At 47.1% G+C, this 25,004-nt stretch overlaps 2 protein-coding genes and 1 non-coding gene across 3 annotated transcripts in view; 2 read left to right on the top strand and 1 right to left on the bottom strand.

The window, feature by feature from the left end:
* Positions 1-349: 349 nt before the first annotated feature.
* The window catches only part of CNN3 (calponin 3), a 28,558-nt gene continuing 3,903 nt past the window's right edge, over positions 350-25,004 (top strand). Inside the window, exons 1-5 of the mRNA XM_041748792.1 lie at positions 350-597; positions 23,020-23,141; positions 23,340-23,406; positions 24,163-24,300; positions 24,682-24,798. Of these exons, the coding sequence (XP_041604726.1) occupies positions 541-597; positions 23,020-23,141; positions 23,340-23,406; positions 24,163-24,300; positions 24,682-24,798 (501 nt within the window). The 5' untranslated portion in view covers positions 350-540. The remainder of the gene's footprint in view (positions 598-23,019; positions 23,142-23,339; positions 23,407-24,162; positions 24,301-24,681; positions 24,799-25,004) is intronic.
* Positions 14,723-16,187, top strand: LOC121487269 (40S ribosomal protein S7-like). Its single transcript, XM_041748793.1, is given in 2 exon segments — positions 14,723-15,641; positions 15,643-16,187. Coding segments are annotated over 2 exon segments (582 nt in total). The 5' UTR covers positions 14,723-15,329; the 3' UTR covers positions 15,913-16,187.
* On the bottom strand, positions 16,853-16,925 carry TRNAK-CUU. Its single transcript has one exon. It is a non-coding gene; the product is annotated as a tRNA-Lys (tRNA).

Genomic DNA, 25,004 nt, shown 5'->3' on the forward strand with positions numbered 1-25,004 from the left:
CAGCCCCCCGCCCCCTGCCCCGCCTCCGCCCCGCTGCAACCTCCCGCCCCGCCCCCCGCCCGGCTGCAGCCCCCCGGCCCCGCCCCCCGCCCGGCTGCATCCCCTCGCCCCGCCCCTGCCCCGCCCACCCGGCCCCAATCCTGCCCCCCGCCCCCCGCCCGGCTGCAGCCCCCCGGCCCCGCCCCGCCCGGCTGCGCCCCCGCCTCCCGCCCCCGCCCCTCCCGGCTGGAGGGGGCCTCGCGGCGGGCAGGGCAGGGCGGGGGGAGCGCGGCGCCCGCGGCCCGGCGGCCAATCCCTGCAGGCGCGGGGCGGGGCGGGGCGGGCCGGGGGCGGCCGGCGGGGACGGGGCGCGGGCGGGCGGGCGGCCCCGGGGACAGTCGGAGCGAGCCGCCGAGGCACCGCCCGCGCCCGCCGCCGTCTGGGCGTCTCCGCGCCGCCGGGGAGCGAGCTCCGAGGTCTGCGCCGCGGCCACTGCTCGGGGCCGCAGCGGGGAAGCCGAGCGGGATCGCCGAGCGCAGCCCCTGCCCGCCGCGCGCCGCCATGACCCACTTCAACAAGGGCCCTTCCTACGGGCTCTCGGCCGAAGTCAAGAACAAGGTGGGCGCGGGCGCGGGGGGCGAGGGCGGGGGCGGGGGCAGGGGCGCCCGGGGGCCGGGGGCGGGGGCGGGGGCAGGGGCGCCCGGGGGCGGGGGCGTCGGGGGCGTCGGGGGCGCGGGGTCCTCCCCGGCTTTGTTCGCCGGCGGCCGGGCCGGGGCGGGCGGCGACCCCCGGGGGTGCGGCTCCCGGAGCCGGTCGGTGGCCGCGGGTCGCGCCCCTGCGGGAAGGGGGCGCTCCTGCACGGTCGCCGCCCCTAGGTGGGGCCCGTCGGCGAGCGGGGCCCCGGCGCGCACCCCCCGCCGCCCGCCCGGGCTGCAGCCTGGCCCCCCCCGCCGCACTCAGCCAGTCCGCGGCCGACTGGCCCCCCCGTGCCTCGCTGCTTCCCGGGGCGGGGGGTGACCGCGGGGCGGCCCGCGCACCCCCGGGACCCCGGACCCCGGACCCCGCACCCCGCCCGGGCTTGAGGCCGCCGCCGCCGCAGACAAAGCCTGAGCGCGCCGCTTGCCGAGTGGCGTCTGCCGTAGAGTTGAGATTTAAAGAAAAAAAAAGCAAAAAAAAAGTTTGTGGCCCGTTAGACTCTTAACGACATCAAGGACGTCTCCGTGGGTCGCTTTTGTGTGGGGCGTCCTCGCCGGCGGCTGGTGGCTCCCCGCGCTCCCCCGCGCTCCCCGGACTCCCGCGCTCCCCGCGCTCCCGGGCTCCCCGCGCTCCCCGCGCTCCCCGCGCTCCCGGGCTCCCCGCGCTCCCGGGCTCCCCGCGCTCCCCCGCGCTTCCCGCGCTCCCGGGCTCCCCGCGCTCCCCCGCGCTTCCCGCGCTCCCGGGCTCCCCGCGCTCCCCCGCGCTCCCCGCGCTCCCCGCCGCGCCGCTGCCTTTAGCCTAAGAATGCGGCGGGTTCGTCGCGGGGACTCGGTCTGGGAACGAGCTGAGAGGCTCCCCTCCCCGAATCCTCTCCTTCCTTCCGCGCTCCCGCCCTCCCCGCATTCCAGGCCCGTGACATCAGGGGCTTCTGGGGGGGGAGCGCAGCCAATCGGCGCGGAACTGCGCACAGACGCTCATTGTCTCCCTTCTGCGGCGCCGGCCGAAGCGCCACAAAGGGGGGCGGCCGGGGGGTCCTTCCCCCCCCCCCGGGAGCCGGGGCGCGTCGGGGTCGCGGCCTCCGCGGGGTCGGCGGCGAGCGCCCCGCTGCCCCCCCCAGAGCCGCCTCCCCCCTGCGGGGCCCCGGCACCCTGGTCCACTGGTCCATAAATTCTGAACGGTCGGTGAGGGCGAGCCTTGGGTTTAGCCCACGGAGCCCAGCCTGGGGCGTGGAGGCCCTTTCCCTTGTCCAGTGGGCACGGATGGTGCGGCCCTTTCCAAGCCTTAGCACGGAGCTTTAGGAATCTTCCGAGGAACCGGCAGGTCCAAAGTGTTGGATGGGATGCCCCGGCCTGGCCTGTGCACATTAATTTTAATCCGTCCTTGTGATTCTTGGCCCGCAGCAGTCGAGTCTCCCCACCTTTTGCATTGTAAATGAGGCCCTGACAACTCTGGCAGTCCTTCAAGGGACTTATTTTTCTTGGATGTTAATACCCGTATTAATTTTCTTTTTGCTGACTAATGAAGCAGCTTCCGCCCTTTCCCTGCTTTTTATTGAGCAGACCGTCGAAGGAAATGCAGAGACTGAGGCTAGCTCGCCGTAATTATCAGACATTTTTAAAAACAGTAAAACCTCAGTTTTCAGAGCCTTTGGAAAGTTAGTTACGGCTTTGGGTTTCTGTGACTGTGGGTTTCCTCCTTTAAGCACCGAAGCCGAATTTTAACAAGCCCCTGCATGTATATGGGCCCTGCGTACAGCACCCTCTCATAGGAAGTCTTGATGTGAACAGCAGCAGCCCCCTGAGGTGGGAGGGTTGGCTGGGGCTGCCCAGCATCCGTGACAGGTCAGGACGCTGAAGCTCCGAAGGGGTGTGATTTGCTCAAGATCACAGAAGAGAGTCGGACTATTCTAAGAATTTTAACTCTAAAAGTGGTATCTTTGGGAAGTACTTAGGGATATTCTTAGCGAAGTCACCACTGTCCACCCCACCCTCCCCACTTTTGCTGTCCACCTGTCCCTTCTTGACATTGTGATTATTCATGCAACGCTGTTGTCATCTGTTCCGGGCTCGGAAACCAAATATCCACGTTTGCTAGGGCTTTTGTGTGAGATATTGCATTTCAGCTGAGGTCGGCGGAGTGGGTGTATGGAACGTGAACTTTGACATTGCTTGGTGTGGATGCCTTTCAAGTTCTTCCTGCTTTTTCTTTATGAATTGCATCCCTGATATGCTGCTTAAATATAAAGTGTTCTCTCCCCCCCCCCCCCTTTTAAAACTTCATTTAACAAAGTGGAAAGAATATAAAGATCCTCGGGAAGCAGTGTGGGATGGACCTCGGAGTTGAGCAGACATGGCTTCTGGTCCTCCCTCTGCCACTTATGCCTCAAATGATGGGCAAATTAACGGGTATCTCTGTTCTACTTTCCTCATCAGTACAATGGGGGGAATGATCGTTACCACCCCCTCAGCATTGCATTGAGATGTGTGTTTGTAGGACGTACTCGGTGACATGTTGTAGCTATTAGTTCTTAGTGATAGACAACTGGTGATCTATTTCTTAGACTTGTCACTGCCTCTGTAAGTATTCCATTTCTATTAAATAAGCCTTTGGTCTTTTTATATTCCAGCTGTGAAAGTAGTTCATCAATGAATTGAAGAAGTCTTTGACCTTAAGGACTTGTAATTAGTAAAATTTCAGGGAAAAATCTGTCAATTTAAGATACTTATTTGACAACATGATAATACGTGGTAAAGCATCAAACTTATTTTTAATGGGCAAGAAGGTTGAAAGCAGCCTAGAAAGGTAGATTCCTTCAGTATGGTCTACGAACAACATCTTTAAACAAGAGGCAACAACTTGGCAATCTACAAAGATCATAATAGAGTAGCAGGGTCAGGGCCAGTACAGAAGCTGGGGTAGGTGGGCACTCCTCAACTAGGAAGGTCTTACACGTAGTCTACAGGGGGAGGCAGACCCTTGACGGTGTGGTGGGGACCAAATTGAAAAGGAAAACACCTCTGTGCCTTTTAAGCTTTGAGAAAACACGACAGAGCCTCAAGGAAAGCACAGTATCTCCTGATGCTTGGCTCTGAACAGGATGTTGGAGCCAGGGCTGAGGATGCGAGGCAGCACGCCCTCACCAGTCTTACAGCAAGTGGTGTAGGGAGCTTAGTGATCTCAAGAAAAGTGGAGGAAATCAGCTGTGTGGTGGGGGGTGGAGGGGGGGGAGTGCATAGAGCTGAAATTCTCTTACCTCAGGATGTTTTTTGGGGGGGGAGTTTATCTGAACTATTTAGAAGAATGGGATTCGAATGTTCTCACAGTTTCCTGCTCAGATGAAATACATCATCATTTGAGCAAAGTAGCTTCTCACAGAATCTTCTTGGTTACAAAATGGTAGCTCTTGACAGCTAAAAACCATGTTGGGAGAATTATTACTAAAACTGTAAATCACTGAAGAGTAAGTGAAACAACCATATAGTAATAATTCAATAGGACCAGATGTCCCATGAGTCCTGTCCGCCTGTCTGCCTTTGGACAAGTAGTTGCTCCAAGTTCCTAATCAAAGTTTAACCCCAGGGAGATTGTGGACTCCTGCGGTTGAGTATCCTAAGGTGGTCTGCCTTGTTTTGCTAATAGAGACCAGGATCATGGTGACTATGTAGATGAGTTTAGCTTTCGCTTCCCCACCCCCACTCTGCTCCACACCCAGTGTGGGGCTTGAACTCATGACCCTGGGATCAAGAATCCATGCTGTACTTACTGGGCCATCCAGGCTCCCCCAGAAAAGGTTTTTAGTTCAGAACTTCTGTCTGTTGTCTCATTCCACCAGCCACAAGAGTTCTGGTCTTACTCATTGATGAGCTATATCAATATCTATATTTTAGAATATAATTTGGCACATAGTGCGCAGTATTTCTGGATTTAATGAATTTATCCATCAGGAGTAGATTTTATTATCTTTAAAAATTGGAAATTAACTCCCTTGGAGTATTTTTTGTGAAAGAATTCTGTAGTGCAGTGTGATATTTTGGAAGGATGTGTTGATTTTTACAGCTTGTTTTTCTTCAGCTCATATTGTAGGAGAAATTATTACCTAGATAATTCCTTTGTTGTTGCTAAGGCTCTTTCTTAGACTCCCAAATTAGGGAGGAACAATAGAAGTCCCCTCTGTAAGACTCTGTGGGATGCCTGAATCTCCCAAAGACTACCTACAGAGTGGTAATTGAGTGGACCTGGGTCAGACATGCCCTTGTGCTTTACCTGACTTTCCCCCCCCCTCTGTCTTGACCATAACAGTTAAAATACATGTGCTACCTTGATAAAGGGGTACTATGCTTTCCTCTTTAAAATGCTGAGACTTCTTTACTCTGGAATTTTAGTGAAGATCATTATCAAGCTCACTATCCGGTGACCTACAGCTTTTTTTTTTTTTTTTTTTTTTTTTTTTTTTTTAAAGAGCATTTGGCAGAGGGACAGAGAGAGAGGGGGAGGGAATTTCAAGTAGACTCCCTGCTGAGTGCAGAGCCATCCCATGGCTGGGTCTCACAACTCTGAGATCATGACCTGAGCCGAAAGCAAAGTCAGATGCCCACTGACTGCGCCGCCCAGGTGCCCTAACCCTCAGCTTTTTTACACTCTTTCCTTTGTGGAAATTGTACTATTTGTCTGCCTCTGTCCACTCTTTTAGATTTCAAGGATAAGCCTGATGGTGCTCCTGGCTGGCTTAGTCGGTAGAGCATGTGACTCTCGGGGTCGTGAGCTGGAGCCCCCTTGGGTGTAGAGCTTGCTTAAAAAAATAAGCTTGATGAGGAAGACTGTGCTGCTACGGTCATTCACTAGAGGCACATCCTTTCTCCCCATACCATTTCCCTTCCAGGTTGGGATCGTGGGGGTTAGTGAGTGTTTTCACTTAAAAGTGTATTGTGAACCATGATGATTATTATCTGTGACATTTAAAAAAATGAAGCACCATTGGATGGTTTTGGTTTTTCAGCCAGTTACCATTATACGCAGGAGAATGAGAAGATGCTTTGCTCTCCCCCTCAGGGGAGGGGGCCCCTGTCATTAGAGTTTTTTAGCAAGTTTCACTTTATTCTAGGCATCAGACTCCTACTGCATATATTCCACGTGCATTGGTTCTTCTTAACTCTAAATTCCTAGCCACAGAGGGTTCTTAGCTGATACTCGTATGTACCTGTGCTCATGTTTTTGTTGAGGATTCCTTGAGCCCAGAGTAGATCCTGGTTGGTTGGGGGGCCTGAAGCTTAGGCAGTTTGGGAAGGGAGAGGAGATGTCAATCATTCTACAAAATACAAGAATACCTTGCAAATTTTATGAAAACAGATGACCATGGGAATCCTTGTGGACTTAGATACCTATTAATCGTCTCCTTAAAGTAGAGACAGTAGAACCTAGTGGCTACGAACATGGACTGTGGGGACTGTCTGGGTTGGAATCTTGGTTCTACCTCTTACTCAGTGACTTTGGGCAAGTACCTGTGTCTCATCTGTAAAATAAGGATGTGGAAATACCTACCTTTATAGGGCTGTTGGGAAAAATAAGTAAGGTAGACAATCCATGTCAAGTGTGTAGAATCATGCCTAGAACCCAATGTGCCCATTATGTAAATGTTAGCCATTTTTTTCGCTTTGCTGGCTGGTTCCCTGGCTGGTTCTCCGCCGGTTAGGCTCAGTCCTGTGTTCGGAGTTTCTCTTACCTTCTAGATATTGAGATTATCTCCAGGACTTGGACACTCATTGGGGAATCTGTATCCGAATGAGACTTCTGGCAGATAGGGGACCAAGATGCCAAGCGGTCTCTCTGGATTTCGCTGCTGTGTCAGGAATAGGACCTGCCTCTGGAGTCCTTATCCAAGACTCCTGCCCCTGGTGGCCTGCACCTCATCCGTGAAATCCCGGGGCCTCTAACCCTGATCTCATTCTGTCCACATTGCCCTCAGAGCCAGGGACTTCTGTGTGGAGCTAGGGGCTTCACCTTCTGCCCATGTTACTATTTGGCTTTTTCTTCTTCTTTAGAGATTGATTTTTGTGGAGATCAGAAAGCTCTTTCATTGCTTGGTTTCAGATCGGCCTCCTGTTCCTCCACAGGGGACTGACAAACATATCTACCTCTTCATGTTTCTTTCTTTCTTTTTTTAAGATTTTATTTTATTTTATTTTATTTTAAGATTTTTATTTACTAATGAGAGACACAGGCAGAGGGAGAAGCAGGCTCCATGCAGGGAGCCCGACGTGGGACTCGATCCCAGGTGTCCAGGACAGGCCCTGGGCTGAAGGCGGCACTAAACCGGTCAACCTGGGCCGCCCAAGATTTTATTTTTTTTAAGTCATCTGTACACCCAGCGTGGGGCTGGAACTCCCAGCGCTGAGGCTGAGGGCCACAGCTCCCGACTGAGGCAGCGGGCCCACCTGCCTCTGGGTGTAGATCTTGGCCGAGCTGGAGGACTTCAGTTTTGAATGGTCCTGTGCAGGCTCCACCTAGACCTGTGTGAAGTGAGAGCAGGCCTCACTTAGGCGTAGGCCTAGTTTTCCTCCATGAGGTAGGGAGGGAACTTCTTCACCCTCTTCCTTCCGATGGGAAGCTTCAGGTGAGTGCCACCCCCAGTCCGCGGCGGGCAGGCCAGGGACGCGGAGGCAGGGGTGCAGAAAAAAGAGGAGGCCCTGGGGCTTGCAGGGACTCTTCTGGGCGGGACGTAACCTAAGCATCCCTGGCCATTTTCTGGTCCTCCCTCACAAGTCTCCAGGGGATCCTAGTTGTGGGGCGGCTCGACAGAGCAGCCTGGGATTTCATGGTTGTTTCTGTCCCCTGCCCGAATGTTTGGACCCAGGCCTGTCCTCATTGTCCCAAGCCCCTCAGCCTGCTTATTAGTAGTGCACGAGGCTCTGCACACGGGGAGGGGGAGAGAGGGAGAGAGAGCGAGAGCGAGAGCGAGCTCGTGTGCTCCCTTAGAACAGTTTTCTGTCCCTCCTTTTGTTTCACATGGGAGGAAATAGGAGAGAAAATAATCAATACCATGTGTAGTCAGTCTCTCCTAATTCAAACATGTGATTCGACTTGGAATGCAAAAATAGCCAGAGCAATCATAGCTCCAGTCGAGGATAGAAACTGCACTTAGGTTAACCGTCGCACTGTGAGCTGGTCAGCGTCCTTGGCCCTCAGCGGCGAAGCTGGAGCTCCGGGGCCTTTCTCCAGGGTTCACAGACGGCTGCCCCCCGCCCCTGAATGGGCCCATTCTCTGCTCTGAGGACTGGAGGGCATTTGTCTCTACTTTTTCCTTCCCCTTCTTGAGAGACCTGTATGTTGTCTGAATCCCTCAGCCCCACCTGATCTCGGCCACACACACGCACAGGCGTGAGCTTTGCCAGCCAGGCTTTCATTTTGAATTTTCTTCCTCTCTGGGCTTGATTTTTTTTTTTTTTTAATTTTCTTCTTTCCCTCTTTTCAGTGACTGCTCCGCTGTTGACACCCCTTCCAGCGTTCTGCCTTACGGCACCTTCTAAAACACGCATGTCGTAGGAGGCTCTTTTTATAGGGGCCAGTGGAGGAGTTAAAGTGTTTTTCGTCTGAGACATCCCTGCCAACTATCCTATGAACTTTTGAACCGTACCAGCAACGCCCTTTGGGACTGCAGATTCCCCCATGGGCTGCTTTGAATCAATGTTTTCTCGAACTCTGCAGCATATTCATGGTGCATCAGTCTGATACTGTGATGGTGGTGGAAGTGGCTTTAGGATGCACTTTTCTCCTCGAATTGAAAGGACTTTATTTGAAGCCACAGTCTAAGGCTGCTGGCTAATCGTCCCCTAGCAGGCACCGCAGCTCCCGGGCCGCAGGATAGTAGAGGAGTGCCAGTGTCCTGTATCCCTGACCCCTACCCCACCACTTGGGTGACTTCAAATATCACTCGACCATTTTAGAACTGAATTAGAGTCTGTGATATGGATCCCCGTTGTTCACTCATGTAGAAAAGTGCACAACTTTTGAACTTAACATTTAAAAGTGTTATAGGTAGTACCAAATGGCCCCCTAAAAAAATCCATTTATACTTCCCACCAAAGTTATGAAAGGGAAGGTGGCTCCCCTCTTGATGCTAAAAAGAAAACAACAAAACTATATCAGAGCGGCCTTGTCAAAATCCAGGTCACTTGCTTTTGTTCATTATTATCAAGTCACGAGTCACTGACATTTGTAACTCCTACTCTCTCTACCACCCCACCCCTCAGGTGACAGTTGGCAACAGAGTGAAGTAGGGGCATCTCTTTTACAGATTATTTGACAAGGAGGGTTTTTTTTTTTTTTTTAAGATTTAATTTATCTATTTGAGAAGAGAACATGAGGGGACGAGGAGAGGGAGAAGCAGTCTCCCCACTGAGCAGGGAGCCCAGTGTGGGGCTCGATCCCAGCACCCCAGGATCATGACCTGAGCTGAAGGCAGATGCTTAACCAGCTGAGCCACCCAGGTGCCCCAGATAATAAGTAGTTTTTAAAATAGAAAGCCTAGGCAGCATCTTAATGATTTCTTAGCAAAATGGCTATCTAATAATATCAAGTAATTGTTCCATATAATATATTGAATTTAACGGAGGAAATCTTTTTGATACCCAGACGAGAATGACCAGCAAAGCACAGATAGAAGGATAAGGGTTGACATTTATTGATTTCTTCATGGTTTACATGAACTAAGTCATTGATTCTTTCCAGCAACTCTCTGATGGAAGTGCTGTTAATGATCTCTGGTTTACAAGTGAGGAAACTGAGGCACAGTGCAGCTGGGACTCCAGCTCGAGCATTCAGCTTGCTGAGCCCATGCTCTTCACTGTTTTAATTAGAAGCCAGAACTCAGGGAGAATTGGCAGCTCTCAAGGGGAAGAGGAGAAGGCAGGCCAGAGAGGGAAGCCCGGGGATGATGTCCTTTACCAAGAACGAAGCCACAGGAAGAGGGGTGGAGGGGCTTTCTGGAGTGCTGCAGAAACACGCCACTGGATTTGGCTCCTGAGCAGTCGCTGGTGACCTTTTGAGAGATCGTCTCCGCTAGAGCAAATTCCCAGAGGCATTAGGAAGAAGCACTAAACGGAGAGGTTGGTCATGAAATGAAAGAGAAACAGGACAGCGTTTGAAGCTGGCAGCAGTTTTAGTCAAAGATGTACCTGTTGGGGGCACCTGGCTGGCTCAGTCGGAAGAGTGTGCAACCCTTGATCTTGGGGTCATGAGTTCGAGCTCCACGTTGGGTACAGAGACTATTTAAATTTTTACATATATATACACATATATACGTATATATATATTTACTTATACATGAGTAAATATATATATAAGGCCTCGGCTGCCCAGGACGCCCAGCTGGGCCCGTGTGCGGCCTGTGCCCAGCCGTTGTCTGCGAGCCTGCGGGCCACAGGGCCGGCTCTGGGGGGCGCAGGCCTGGCGGGAAGGGATTTCTTTCTCCCTGCCCTCAGGCTGCCTCACACCCAGCTCGGCTGGGCCTTCCTCTGTTGGCCGCGGGTGGCGGGGGCTGTGTGACCTCCTCATGGCCCCCCCGGCCGCGAGGGTCAGGACTGCAGAAGGAAACCATGTTCAAGCTTTGCCTATTTTTTTTTTTTTTTTTTTTAGGAACTCTGTCAACCTCATGACTATTTCCTTTTTTGTTTCAGTGTTTAGGAAGCTTGGACCCTAGTGTGTAACTGTCCTGTGCCTGGTGGCAGTTGTGTAGGACTCTGGTGACATGAGGTGCTTGAACCTTACTTTGGACTTGCTTTGTCTTCACGCTCCCCACTAAAGTAGACCAAAACCCTTTCTAGGTAGTTAGGGTCTCAACAAGTTGAGTGTCCTTCTATCTTCATATGCAATCTCATGATGTAAATTATTAAATTTTTAAAAAGAGGAAATGTAGGGACACCTGGGTGGCTCCACGGTTGAGCATCTGCCTTTGGCTCAGGGTGTGATCCCGGGGTCCCCGGATCAAGTCCCGCGTCAGGCTCCCTGTGCCTGCTTCTCCCTCTGCCTGTGTCTCTGCCTCTCTCTGTGTGTCTCTCATGAATGAATAAATATTTTAAAAATAAATAAAAATAAAAAGAGGAAATGTGAAATTCCATCCTGCTTTTGAATGGAAATTTCATATCTAATTTTCACTGGGGAGGACGAGGCCCTGGCATCGTGCACGGCGATGTATCTGTGAGACTGCTGTGGAATCTCACTCGCCGGCATCTAGCCTGTGTTTTCTAGCGAGGTATGTGAGCTCTGTTCTCTGCTGGTTGTGTAAAACCAGCTCTCTCAAAGGGATAGCCTCGATTATAGAAGAGGCATTCATGATCTGAGATCTAGAGCTGGGCCCCCAAAAGGAGCTCTGTGCAGGCCGTGTGAAAGGCTGGGGCCCTGCTTCTCCTTGGCCTCCTTTCCACCCATGGCCCATCCAGTAGCTCAGAGTAAGGGGGTGGCCTATGTCTCGACTCACCTTTGGGGTGGGCAGCTGGGAGTACTTGGATGAATGTGGTCAGTGATCTGGGAGCAGAGAGCGTTTCCTGCCTCAGTAGAGGGGAGTTCCTTTGTAAATACAGTCAGTGTACGCTTGGGGCCTCGGAGATGGGTCTCCTGCCTCCTCGGGTCACAAGACCCATCCTAAGGAGGCCCCTTTGCTATATAACTGATGAGGAGTGAGCGGATGTTCCAAAGCTACAGAAAGAAAAAATAAATAAATAAATAAAAATTTAGGGATCCCTGGGTGGCGCAGCGGTTTGGCGCCTGCCTTTGGCCCAGGGCGCGATCCTGGAGACCCAGGATCGAATCCCACATCGGGCTCCCGGTGCATGGAGCCTGCTTCTCCCTCTGCCTATGTCTCTGCCTCTCTCTCTCTCTCTGTGACTATCATAAATAAAAAAAAAGAAAACAAAAAAAAACAAAGCTACAGAAAGTTCGTTGTCATGATGTCCCTTGGGATTATAGAAACAGAGGACAACTTTTCAGCACAGTCCACGTGCCTGAAGGTTGTATCGGAAGCACCTGCCCAGGACACAAGTGCCTAAAGATGTAGACGGCAGTGAAATACCAGAGGCTTGCAAGTCTGATGAGCCGCAGAAGAACAGCTGGAGAACTCTGAAGAGCATCTCTGCTTCCATCTATTTTGCCCGTGGGGCCTCAGTGACGGTGCCGTTCAGCAGGATTTCTGCAGCAACCTCAAATTCAACACCCAGCCGGCCTCCTCCTGTAGCAAGAGAATGTTCTCCAGCAGGCGTGCTCATGGGTCTTCTCCCACCTGTGCTTCGCTGGCTCCTATGTGCTGTCTCCACTCCCACATGCTTCTAGTATGTCTGCCTAGAATGTCTACATACTTGCTTTGGGTCTGCCCGCAGTGTGCCATTCAGAATAGATGGACTTCCTCTTCTATATGACTTAATTTTTTTAAAAGATTTTTAAGTAATCTCCACACCCAAATGTGGGGCTTGAACTCGTAACCCTGAGATCAATAGCTGCAAGCTCTACTGACTGAGCCGGCCAGGCCGCCCCTCTATGCCTTTCATCTAGGTAGATGGTGCTAGCCTGTTTCTTCTCGTGCCCCCCAAGTCCCTTCCAGGTTATAGATAGCCACCCCTGGCTAACCAGTCTTCCTTTAGAGGCTGTGTATGACTTTTCTGATCTTTTCTCCATTCCATTTGCCTCTTCTAGAAACTGACGTCAGATTGTCAGCGTCCCCTTAGAGTGTGATCAGAATTGATCACAGTAATGCCACGGATATGGTTTAACCTACTAGGGTCCAGTGGGATTATTACCTAACTCCTTTGTTTGACTACAAAGCACTGACTCATTCTGTTTTGATCGCTGTAATGAGGTAGAGGAGGCATCTTCATGTCAAAGGATTCTAGGCCTTGCTTTGGCAAGTTGGTTTTCCCTCTTTATAAAGTAAGGGTGATGATTGCATAAGGTTTTCTAGTTCACACACTCCTCTCACACCTGTTTCATTTAAATAATCCTCTCCCTGGCTACCTTATAGAGCTGTAGTTACCAAGCACATGAGACAAGCATTAGCATTTTATAAAGAATTGTGTATACCTGTGCAGACCAAGACTGCAGTAGCTTTTTCGGACAGAGTTGTTTAGCTTATTGAGTATGTGTGACTAGTTCTAGAACTAACTAATCTGGTACTAATACCAGATTTTATATATAGCTGGAATAATTTATTAAGCTATGGTTTCTTTGAGCTGCTCCTGATTTAATTTTCTGTAAGTTTAATAAGTATGCCCAACAGTTTCCAGGTTGTCAGTTGTTAATTTGTCATCAAAACAGAGGAGAACAGGGGTGCCTGGGTGGTGCAGTTGGTAGTGTGTCCGACTCTGTTTCAGCTCTCAGGTCCTGATCTCAGGGTCTTGAAATCGAGCCCCATGTCGGGCCCTGTGCTCAGTTCAGAGCGTGCTTGAGATTTTCCCTCTCCCGCTTATGCTCTCTCTCTCTCAAATAAATGAATCTTTAAAAAATATATATTTAAAAACCCCATAAGGGAACAGATGTAAATCTAAGCCTCAAGGCACATATCACTGGGAGCTCCTCCTGCCTTGACAGAGATCAGCACAGAGGGCGTGGTTGTTGCTTCTGCCCCGGCTCTACTTCTAGAGTTACTAAACTGGACATAAGGAGCACCATGGACATAGGGACTTTTATGAGAAAGTAAAACAAATATGTCCCCAGTGATCCATCTAAGATTACTAGATTGGTAGATGGAGGAGATGTGGCGCCTATAAAACCCAGCAGCATTCAAATGCAGATGCCTTTTCGAAACAAGATCTTTAAATCTGTGACATTTCTCTGGTTGGGTGCTACTGTCTGTGGATGAAAAATCATTTATTGTTTACCCACTTATGGGCCAGATGCACCCGGCATGCAGTTTGGGGTACGAGAGAACTAAAGCCTGCCCCGCCCCCAAGGAGAGGACGTAGGCACGTTGGATGTGGCTTGCCATGGGTGCAAGTACCTGGGCAGGGGGCAGGAGGGTTGGGGGGTGCCGAGGGAGGTGGTCACCATAGGCCCTCTTTCCAGGAGTCCACTCTAGCATGACAGCAGGCTCTTGAGCCTGTAGTAGAGAGGTCCTCGCCTTCTGGGTGGGAGTCAGGAAGCAGTGGGCCCACATCTAGGTTCCTGTTACTTTTGTTTGTTGAGGTTTCTCACACACTGAGCTGTTTAATATGTGCATCTTTGTTCATCATTCTTTCAGAGTCTAGATTCTTCTGGAAATCCAGCCTCTAGGCTTGCTCCTAACCTGTTGAGATTTAAAATTTCAAAGTCCAACTTTTTGGGTTTTTTAGATGTTATCTTTTTATTGTTTTTTATAATTTTAATTCCAGGATAGTGTACAGTGTCATATTAGTTTAAGATGTGCAATATAGTGATTCAGCATCCCTCCCCTGCCTGCCCTCGGTAACTATCAGTTCTCTATAGTTAAGAGTCTGTTTTTTGGATTGTGTCGCTGCTCACTTTTATTTATTTATTTTTACTCCTTTGCTCATTTTTTGCTTTTTTTTTTTTTTTTCATATGGTGAAGTTATATAGTATTTGTCTTTCTCTGACTGGCTTATTTCACTTAGCACAATATTCTCTAGCTCCATCTGTATCATTGCAAATGCAAGATTTCATTCTTCATCTATCGATGTACACTTGGGCTGCTTCCATAACTTGTCTATGGTAAATAAGGCTGCTATAAATATGCGGGTGCATGTATCTCTTTGAATTAATGTTTTTATATTCTCTGGGTAAATACCTAGTAGTAGGATTACTGGATCATAGGGTAGTTCTGTTTTTGTTTTTTTTCTTAAGATTTTATTTATTTATTCATGAGAGATACAGAGAGAGGCAGAGACACAGGCAGAGGGAGAAGCAGGCTTCTCACAGGGAGCCCGATGTGGGACTCGATCCCCAGACCCTGGGATCACACCCTGAGCCGAAGGCAGGTGCTCAACCGCTGAGCCAGTGTCCCTGCATACTTCTGTTTTTAACTTTTGAGGAACTTCCATACGGTTTTCCTCAGTGGCTGCACCAGTTTGCATTCCCACCAACAATACAAGAGGTTTCCTTTCTCCACATCCTCACCAGCACTTCCTGTTTCTTGTGTTTTTTATTTTTGCCCTTCTGATAGGTGTGAGGGTGGTGTCTCATTGTCGCTTCAATTAGTGTTTCACTCATGATGACTGATGTTGAGCATCTTTTGATGTGTCTGTTGGACTTTGGATATCTTCTTTGGAGAAATGTCTGTTCATGTCTTTGGTCCATTTTTTATGGGATTATTTGTTTTTTGGGTTCAAAGTTCAACCTTGAACTATGTATATTCTAAACTATATAGTCTGAAGGTCCATTTCTAGGTAGATAAGACAAAATTGACTTTCTATTTTTTCTGCAATTTCTTAACATTTATTATAAGCTGTTTGCTTTAGGCAATGGCCCAACTCCTCTTACATTATTTTAAAACTTTGTCAGTGTCATAGTATTGGTCCATTGAGTCATAATGTCTTTGCATTTATTTGAGTATACATATTTGGAGAGAAAAAAACTGAGCTGGTGCCATATGCTGATACATTGGTCTGAAGGTCCAGCTGTCCCTCCGAGAGAAGGACCCAACTTTAAAACGCCCATAGGCTCTCACCCAGGAGAAGGCCATGTTCAGTTTGAGCCCGAAGATCATGAAGCCCCATGGCAAGAGGTTAGATAAGTTCAAGTCCGGCATCTACCAGGCTCTCCATGAGCTGGAGAGGAACTGGGACCCCAGGGCCCACCTGAGGGAGCTGAATGCAACAGCAGCCAAGGAAATTGAAGTTGGCGGTGGTTGGAAGGTTCTTATCACCTTTGTTCCTATTCTGGAACTAAACTCTTTCCAGAAAATCCAAATCCAGCTAGTCTGTGAATCGGAGAAAAAGTTCAGTGGGAAGCTTGTTGTCTTTATTGCTCAGAGAACTCTGCCTTAGCCAACTTGAGAAAAGCCATACAAAGAATGAACACAAGCGTCCCAGGATCCACACTTTGACAGCCGTGCATGACGCGGTCCTGGAGGACTTGGTTTTCCCAAGCAAAATCGTACGCAAGAGGATCCACGTGATGCTGGATGGCAGTCAGCTCACAGAGGTTCATTTGAATAAAGCCCAGCAGAGCAACATGGAGCACAAAGTTGAAGCTTTTTCTGGTATCTGTAAGAAGCTCACCAGCAAGGATGTTGACTTTGAGTTCCCAGAGTTTCAGTTGTAAACAAAAATGATGGGAAAGAGAAAAAGCTCTTAGGTGTCCTTCCTGTTTACTTGAGGCAAATAGAGTTTTCCATCGCTCTGGAATATATGATCATTTCTCATCAGATCTTTAGCACAGTTCTTAGAATGGGGCTCGGATTCTATAGTGACCTTGAGGAAGGCATGCAGTCTGTCTTGACCTTCTTAGCCCAAATGTAAAAGGATTTTCAGTAGAATTCCCACCTCCCAGAGTCCCCCATCAGAAAGGATTTCTGCTTTTTAAAAAGTATGCACTTCATCCTTTTCATCAATAATCTGAAAAAGAATGAGAATTTGGGATGCAAAGACAGGAATGAGCTTTGAGATGAGTGGTGATGGGCAGTATCCCAGATGAGTCCCAGTGGAACCTTTTGAACTGTAGACAACAAAGTGAACAGGTTGCAGTGGGGATTGGTTAATAGAAAGCTTTGTGCCTCTGTACTCAAGCCAATATAAAAGGAGAGCATGAACTCGGATGTGTCAGGCATTGAGACGCGCCCGTCTATACCCGTGGAACAGGCTTCATGCTCACAGTGGTCCTGGAAGGAAGATGACTGTGAGAAATGGGGTCATCAGGATTAAGTTGCTTACTTAGGTCACACTAGAATTGGGAACACAGTTTTGGGTAGTTTTTAAAGTTTGATTACCGGGCCGGTGATCTTTAGTTTGTTGTATCTACAATGTGAATGCATACTTTAAAAATTTGCAAAGGTATGTGGGGGGTTAAGGTAGGTAAGAAAATGTTAAAGCCAATGCATTTTCATGCTTGTGTGAGCTTTCAAGAATGGCAGGTAATAAAGAAGGGAAGAGGCATCATAGTTTTTCAGATGAAAATCTATTTGGTCCTTATATTAAGACAGTGGTAGTACCAGTGGATTCTGTTCTGTATTTTATTTTAAGGCTTTATTTTTAAGTCCTCTCTATACCCAGTGTGGGGCTCTAACCCACAACCCTGAAATCAAGAGTCACATGCTCTACCGACTAAGCCAACTAGGCTCCCCTGTATCCTTTATTTTTTTTTACCCCTGTATCCTTTATTTTCAATATTCTGTTATTATTATTTTGCAAATGTCTTAACCTTATGTAATAGGTATTTGTTGGGGCGCTTGGGCGGCTTGGTTGGGCATGATCATAGAGTTGTGGGATCAAGTCCTGCATGGGGCTCCACTCGCAGTGTGGAGTCTGCTTGTTCCTCAACCTCCCTCTGCTTATGCACTTGTGTGCTTGCATGTGCTCACTCGTTCTCTCTCAAAATCTTTAATAGGTGTTTATTGCTTTCCACTAGCATGTAAGCTTTTCAGGGCAGAGACTTTGCCTTTGAAGCTAACTGGTATGCAGTAACTGCTTGAAAGATAGAAAAAGAAGGAGTAATGAAGAAAGACATTGAAGGAAGACCATGGGGCAGCAGGATGGCTCAGTTGGTTAGGCCTCCAACTCTTGGTTTCAGCTCAGGTCATGATCACAGGGTGGTGGGATTGAGCATGGAGTCTGCTTAAGACTCTCCCTCTCCTCTGCCCCGTGCTTTTTTTCTAAAATAAATAACTAGAATCTTTTTGAAAGTGTGTGTGGGGGGGGAGGGGGTCTTGCCTGGTGGCTCAATCAGTTAAGCATCTGACTTCAGCTCAGGTCATGATCTCGGGGTCGTGGGATTGGGCCTCTGCAACAGGCTCCCTGCTGAGGGGGGAGTCTGCTTATCTCTTTCCCTCTGTCCCTCTCCCCTCCTGTGCTCTTTCTCAGATAAGTAGATAAAATCTGTAACACAGAAACACTTGAGAAAGAGGGGAACTGCGTTGAATATGATTGTGCTTAGAGGGTTTAGGGTAATGCTGGATTATCTTGGTGACATGCATGCAACAAGGAGCCTAGTGATCTGGAATTGTCTACTTCCAGGTTTTATCAAGCACTGTGATAAGAATACATTGTGAGGAGTATATAGGAAAGATCCATCTTCTTCTTTGTAGATTCTAGAACATTCCTGGGCATAAACAGGGCCCTCAGACATCTCTTGTATGTTATATATACGTGTGTGTGTGTGTGTGTATACATAGGTATATGTGTTATGTAAGTATATATATTCATTCACTGTCCCTCGTGCTGGATACACCCCCACCTTTTTATAAAATTTCACTTTGGCTGAATGCTCCCCACAAATGCCAAGAAGCACCATAAAACAGTGCAGGAACTGTACTCTGGGATCACTTGGTGAGGTGTTTTTGAAGCTCGGTGTCCCTCTCTGCTCTGTATCCCCTTTTAGGAATTCTGGTGGGGAAACTTCTCAGATTCCAGTACCTGGAAGGGATGGCTGTGGGCAACCAGCAGGCTTTCATCTGATCCCTTTATTGTTACACAGCGGAGGCCCTCCGCGCTTGTGCTTGTGAACGGGGTCTGATTCTAGTGCTATTTTGTACTGGATGCACCCTAATATATGTGTGCATGTGGAAGAAGTAGCAGACAGACAGGTGCTTACCTCTCTGAAAGGAGTAGGGTTGGGAGGGGGCGCTGAGGAGAGAGCTGTGCGTTTTCACTGCCTCATTGTTTCTCAGCCTTGCTTCCATCATTGCTTTCCCAGAGAAAGTTTGTAGATGTTTTTCCTAATTGCCTCCTGTCTCCCACCCAATTTAGTACAAAGGGATAGAGTTTGTTGGGGAGGGGCATAGATTATTGTAATGTCTATGGTAGTTTTCAACCCGTTTTCACCCTTTTGGGGGGGGGCAGTATTATAATATCCCGTTGAAAATGCAGGCTTTACATACTTATGTATTATTATTTATTATTATTTACTGTTTTTTTTTTTTTTTTAAAACAACTGTTATTTTAGAAATCCAAAAGAACAGTCCTGGAGCTAGAAAGGTTCAGCTGCCCTGGATCCAGAGGGCGACTCCACACTGGTGCTCTTATTTCTGAGGAGCGAAGGGGGGGGCAGCAGGTTGAAGCCACACTGGTCCTGAGGGCAGGCACAGGAGGAAGGGGGGGCACTTGCAGATGTCAGCGGGGTGGGAGCAGGACGGGCAGGGGGCTGGTTACCCAGCCCAGATGCCCCAGAGGCCTATTCCTGTCTTCATTTTCTTCATCTTTTGATTGTATTTGGCAAGGGGGATGTTGGTGAATATTAGTGAGGAGCCTGCAGTGGGTGTTCCCAGTGGGGGTACGAAAGTTACCTGGAAGTGTGCCTCCCCATGAGAACGGTCAGGAGGCCCGGCTCTGGGAAAGGGGTGTTTGGGAAAGAAGGCCTGGCCACCAAGGGGGCCCCTGTGCGCTCTAAAGAGCCAGGCGGAAACTCTGAGAAGGTGGTTTGGGAATATCAGATAAAAATCAATCTTGAAGAAGAGTAAAGAAAATGATGTTTATAAATAACGTGGAAGAGTGATCTTTTAAACAAATCAGAGTGGAAGTCCCATGATGTATTAACGAAGTAATTTTCTAAGCTAATTTTCTTGTTTCAAGGAAGAAAGTGTCTTTTTTCTGCCTGATGTTCAGAAATTAAAGCTTTTTAGATAGAAATGGTGAATGAATTTTATCAGCCAAAGCTTTTTAATTGCTCTTGGGCCCTCAATTTTAAAAGTTGTATATATCAAATAATTAAAAAAATAACCTCTGTAGTTAAAGAATATAACCACATTTGCTTGGGTTTTGTTCTGATACACTTTTAAAGGAAGCACTTCCAATTTCTGTGTCGTATGGAACAGTGCTGCAGGCCGGGAGCTAAAAGATGATTTGAAACATTTTTTTTTCCCTAGGTGATTTCATAGGATTTTTTTTTTTTTCATTTTAAACTTTTTTTTCTTCAAACGAGTACATACTCCTAAAATTTGAATTGTTTAGCTGGCCTGTCTACAGAAAGCTCACTTATTTAAAAAAATATTAGCGGGCATCCCAGGTGGCTCAGCGGTTTAGCGCCACCTTCAGCCCAGGGTGTGATCCTGGAAACCCTGGATCGAGTCCCACGTTGGGCTCCCTGCATGGAGCCTGCTTCTCCCTCTGCCTGTGTCTGTTCCTCTCTCTCTGTGTGTCTCTCATGAATAAACAAATAAAATCTTAAAAAAATATATTAGCAGTCTTTAGATAGAAAAAATCCTTGTTGCTCCTTCACATAAAGGAAAACTCTAAGCCAGAACCAAAGTTACAGAATGTGGATGCATACTGACTTTGCAGTTTTATTTTATTTTATTTTTTAATTTTTTTTTTTTTTTTATTATTTATGATAGTCACACACACACACAGAGAGAGGCAGAGATACAGGCAGAGGGAGAAGCAGGCTCCATGCACCGGGAGCCTGATGTGGGATTCGATCCCGGGTCTCCAGGATCGCGCCCTGGGCCAAAGGCAGGCGCCAAACTGCTGCGCCACCCAGGGATCCCCCTGACTTTGCAGTTTTAGTTTATCACTTGGGATCTTGAGCTTGGCATGTATGTGCTTATGAATTTTTCCTGTGCATGTGCTATTACATTAAGACTAGAGAGTCCACTGTCCAGAGCCCCATCTTGCAACTAGTTGGTGGTAGAGTCAGCATTTGAACCCAGGTCCAGCCGATTGCAGTCCTTGATTTTTCTCTCATCACTCCCTTGGTGAGAGCAGTCAACAGAGAAGATAAATTTCTCTCTGGCTCTTCAACTAGGATATTTAAAGTTAGATCTGTAATCACTTTGTGGTTTGGGGCATAACATTGAATCTGTCAGACACATTTGAGTAAATGAAAAATATGCTTTTATGGGTTTTTTTGTTGTTGTTGAATACTGATTGGTCTCATTTGGTCTCATCCCCTCAAAAAATAGAAGAAATATGTTTCTTCTAACATAACTTCCATTTTCTACATTTGAAAAAATAAAAAGAGTGAATTTCTTTATAATTTTTGCCGGTTGACAAATGGTTCAGACAACATAGAATGGGAAGACACCTAGTATACTCCTTGAATTCAGCCTTCTTGTTGTATGGACAAGAACTGGGTCAGAAGTAAGATGAATGAAATGTGCCCCATAGCAAGGTGTAGAGCCAACTCTCAGCCAAGATAGAACCTCTCTACCTTAGCACACCCTGTTTGTCTTTAGATTTGTGAAATGCAACTCCTAATTGAGAGTGCTTTGCATCTGAAAAAAAATTAACTCCAGATTGCTTTCCACAGCTAATGCTTAAGGAGTACTTGGTTTTTTTCTTTGCCTTTCCTGTTCTATCCATACCACAACCCCTCCTAGCCACCTGCATTGATAGGTTTTGTTCTAGTCACTTAGAACAAGAATCCAGGATGAAAATATAGTTGTTTTAAGATTTTTTTCTGCCAAATTATTTATTCTATTTCCTAAAGATGCCATTATATAGATAGAGATGACTGATATGCTGGAGTGGGACATGGGCAGGGGGATACTCATTATCTAAGAATGCGTATCTGAGGTATAATAGGAGTAGTGGCACCTTCCTGCTTACCAGAGGTGAGGTGTCTGTCCCTTTGGCAACACCTTCCCAGCATCACTAACTTCTTGTTTCCTATTCCCACATCCAGATCCTATGTAACCACGACTGGCAGGAAATCAGAATAAATGTGTGTGTGTGTTTTTAGGCGATGGAAGTTACTAGAGGGTAGACAATTAACACTTGTTGTGTACTAGCTTTACATTGTACCTGACCTGTCTTTTATAAACTAACCTCCAGGCCAGAATTTGATCCATGGTACATTGCACAGTGTTGGTTATCTTACTTATGAAAATGTAAACTCATTGAATTTCTGTTTGTAACTCTGGCTAAGTAAATCTACAGCTTAAATATCCATTATTTGGTCAGAGGCCTAGTGCCATTTCTCTAACTTGGGGGGAAAATGCAGGTCAAGGGCTGCTGTCTCTCTAAATGACCCTCTAAGGTGAAGCAGAAACCCCACCCGCGCCTCTTGGTGGTGAGGGGCTGGGAGAGGGCTCCTCTGTGGAACTAGAACTTGAAGGCCCTCTCCATAACAAAAATGCCATCAGACTATATTTCAGTAATGAAACTTAACCATGTTTTATGGAAGCAAATGTTCCTCCGTTCATTTCCATTTCCATGGATGCTGCAATAGTCACTTACAAGCTCATCATGATCTCCATCTCCCTGGGCATTATCTGTGTGTTGTTGGCATTTTCACCTGTGTAATGAGAAGGAAAATGACACATAATCTTCTCTTCTTTCCAGCTGTGTTCTTCTTAATTAGTAGACCAGCCTCTTTAATATTCCCAGGACAAGGAAAAGCTTGGGAAGTTGGGCATGTGGTTTATAACAATATTTTGTGTAGATTTTATTTTTTCTTAATTGAGGTTTCTGGTCTAAGTATGAAGAAATCTTTGAAAACCTGTGTGTAGTAGGGTTTAGCACATATAATAGAAGAGCATCTGTGTTGCATAGTTGCCATTATTGTAGAATTCTGTAAGCAAAGAGTTAAATTTTCTTTCCGTTTTATTAAATGTATGTCAGGTACAGTGCTAGATCCTAACAGTCCAGAAGTGACTTCTGGGAGGAGCCCATAGGGTATAGACGACAAACAGAGCTTCAATATCATACTGGAAGTACAATAATTAGTGCCGAGGAGTGCATGTGCGCGCTCACACACAGTGTGCATTTGGCTGAACAGAGGGATACAAACAGCAGAATTTTGCAGGCAACAAAACTATTGGCCTGAAAGGTCTTGGCCAATGAAGATACTATGTAAAATAGTTGCATGTGTCAGAATCCTACTATCCCCCTTTTTTGGGGGGGTGGGTGGTAATTAATTAGTTAATCTTTAAAATTTAATCTAGCTGGTGCCATTTTGTAACATGCTATTAACTCTTGTGCTTCCTGTGTGTTATGAGTGGAAATCTGTCTTGTCTTGATCCATCGTGTCTCCTTCTCTATCCCAGCTTCTTTCCACGTACTATTCAAATTCTGTGTTAACATTTGCCTTCACCAAGATTTTTTTTTATTAGTCACTGAAGCTGTAATCATTGGTTAGATTTGCCAGCGAACTCCAATGAGTGTAATTTACTGCCTGTCACAGTTGTGGTCTTAATGGATAATAAAAGAGCCAGTTGAAGTCAACAGTTTTTGATGCTTTAGTGAAAATCCTTCCAAAGCTGGTTAACTTGTCTTTCAGATTGCTTCCAAGTATGATCATCAAGCAGAAGAAGATCTTCGAAACTGGATAGAAGAAGTGACAGGCATGAGCATTGGCACCAACTTTCAGCTGGGCTTAAAAGATGGCATCATCCTCTGCGAGTAAGTTGTGGCCATTTCTGTTCTTCTGGCCCTTTCCACGGACTTCTGTGTCGTCCTGCTTCCCAATCCAGGGTGTCAGACCTTGAAGTTTCACACATGTTCTCGATGCTTCCTTCACTGATGTGAAAGGAACCAGCTTTACACTCCAGTCCTTGTTCTTGTGTGAACAATAAATGTCACCTACGCTTTTCTTTTCAGGCTCATAAACAAGCTACAGCCGGGCTCAGTGAAGAAGGTTAATGAGTCCTCGTTAAACTGGCCTCAGGTAATAGCCAAACCAGCAGCCTCCAGTTATTCTGTATGCAGCAAAGACTTGTTTCGTTTTACAGTAGACATTTTAGCAGAAATTTGTATACGTGGCTGTATTTTGTGTAGTTCTGTGATTGTTAGATGCTGAGCTTAGTCTGTCTACTCTGAGGGAGGATTCAGCACCACTTAGGTGTGGAGAAATAGAAATACAACCCAGACCGTAAGGATAAATGAGGGGGAAAAGCAAGGGGCTTAACATAACCACTAATGGTTGACTATAGAGTAACACTGTATTAAGCAGTCTTAGTTCATGAATGGGTCTGATGAAGCAAGCTTAGATATTTTGAGTATGTGTTTTGAGATAATAAGGAAAAAAGCATTTAGTAACCACAAATTTATGTTTAAATTGACGTCAAAATGTAACTTATTAATATGAGTAATTATATACTGTTTGACAAAATTTTAGCCCTGGCTAACTCTGACAGAATCATAGAACTCTTAAAAATCTGAGGGCGATCTTGGCTTCGAAGAACTGAAAAAAAAAAATGACTGCATAAAAATATTAAAAAGACCATTATGTGACCCATTATGAAATACTCTCTACTCTTTCCTTTTCCAGAGGGAGTTGTGCTTAGTGTGTTATTGGCCAAGAAGTCTTGCCAAGCAGCTTTCTGCCTGGCACCTTACTACTAGTCACGAAGACTTAGAATTCTTAGATAACGTGAACGTCAGTATTTAGCGCCCCAAGTTACATGGTTCTTTTCCTTTATAGCTGGAGAATATTGGCAACTTTATTAAAGCTATTCAGGCTTATGGCATGAAGCCACATGACATATTTGAAGCCAATGATCTTTTTGAGAATGGAAACATGACCCAGGTTCAGACTACACTGGTGGCTCTGGCAGGCCTGGTACGTATATGTCTTTAATGGTGGATTTTTAGAAGGACCCCTGTGTTAGTGATGAAGCGCGACTCCTCTCTCCCGTGGGAGTTCAGACGAGGCAGGGAGGGGCCTCTGTCTCCTCCATAATTATTAGTTTTGTGGAAAGGCTGCTGACATCAGCTGCCTCCTAAGAGAGCTTAATTAGAATACTTACATTTCAGAGCTACCTGTATTACTGAATGGCCTTAAATAAGTTTTTCATCCCTGGGTTGAGTATTATCTAATGAGGCCTTCATCTGTGGACAATGTCATTTCTTTGTTGTTCCTTCTGTAAAAAAAAAAAAAACTCTTGGCGGAACCTCCACATTTTCGTGTCTCTTTTTAGTAAGTGTGTAAATTTCTGTCTAGGCTAAAACAAAAGGATTCCACACAACCATTGACATTGGAGTTAAGTATGCTGAAAAACAAACAAGACGTTTTGATGAAGGAAAATTAAAAGCTGGCCAAAGTGTAATTGGTTTGCAGGTAAGTAATGTGTTATTACTTGATCAGTCACTTCTTCAGGATCATTAATTCTCACAACGTGAAGTGTGTCTATTATAAGTATGAAATGGATAAGATGAATCATAATGTAGGTTTGGGGGATGGATATGTAGTTCATATAATTTATGTACGCTTAAAGCCTAGGGGACACTGATGATGGCTTTAAAAGAAACCTCAGGCATGCCATC

The sequence above is a fragment of the Vulpes lagopus genome, chromosome 3 (genome assembly GCF_018345385.1).
Source record: "Vulpes lagopus strain Blue_001 chromosome 3, ASM1834538v1, whole genome shotgun sequence".
In the NCBI taxonomy this organism is placed as follows: domain Eukaryota; kingdom Metazoa; phylum Chordata; class Mammalia; order Carnivora; family Canidae; genus Vulpes; species Vulpes lagopus.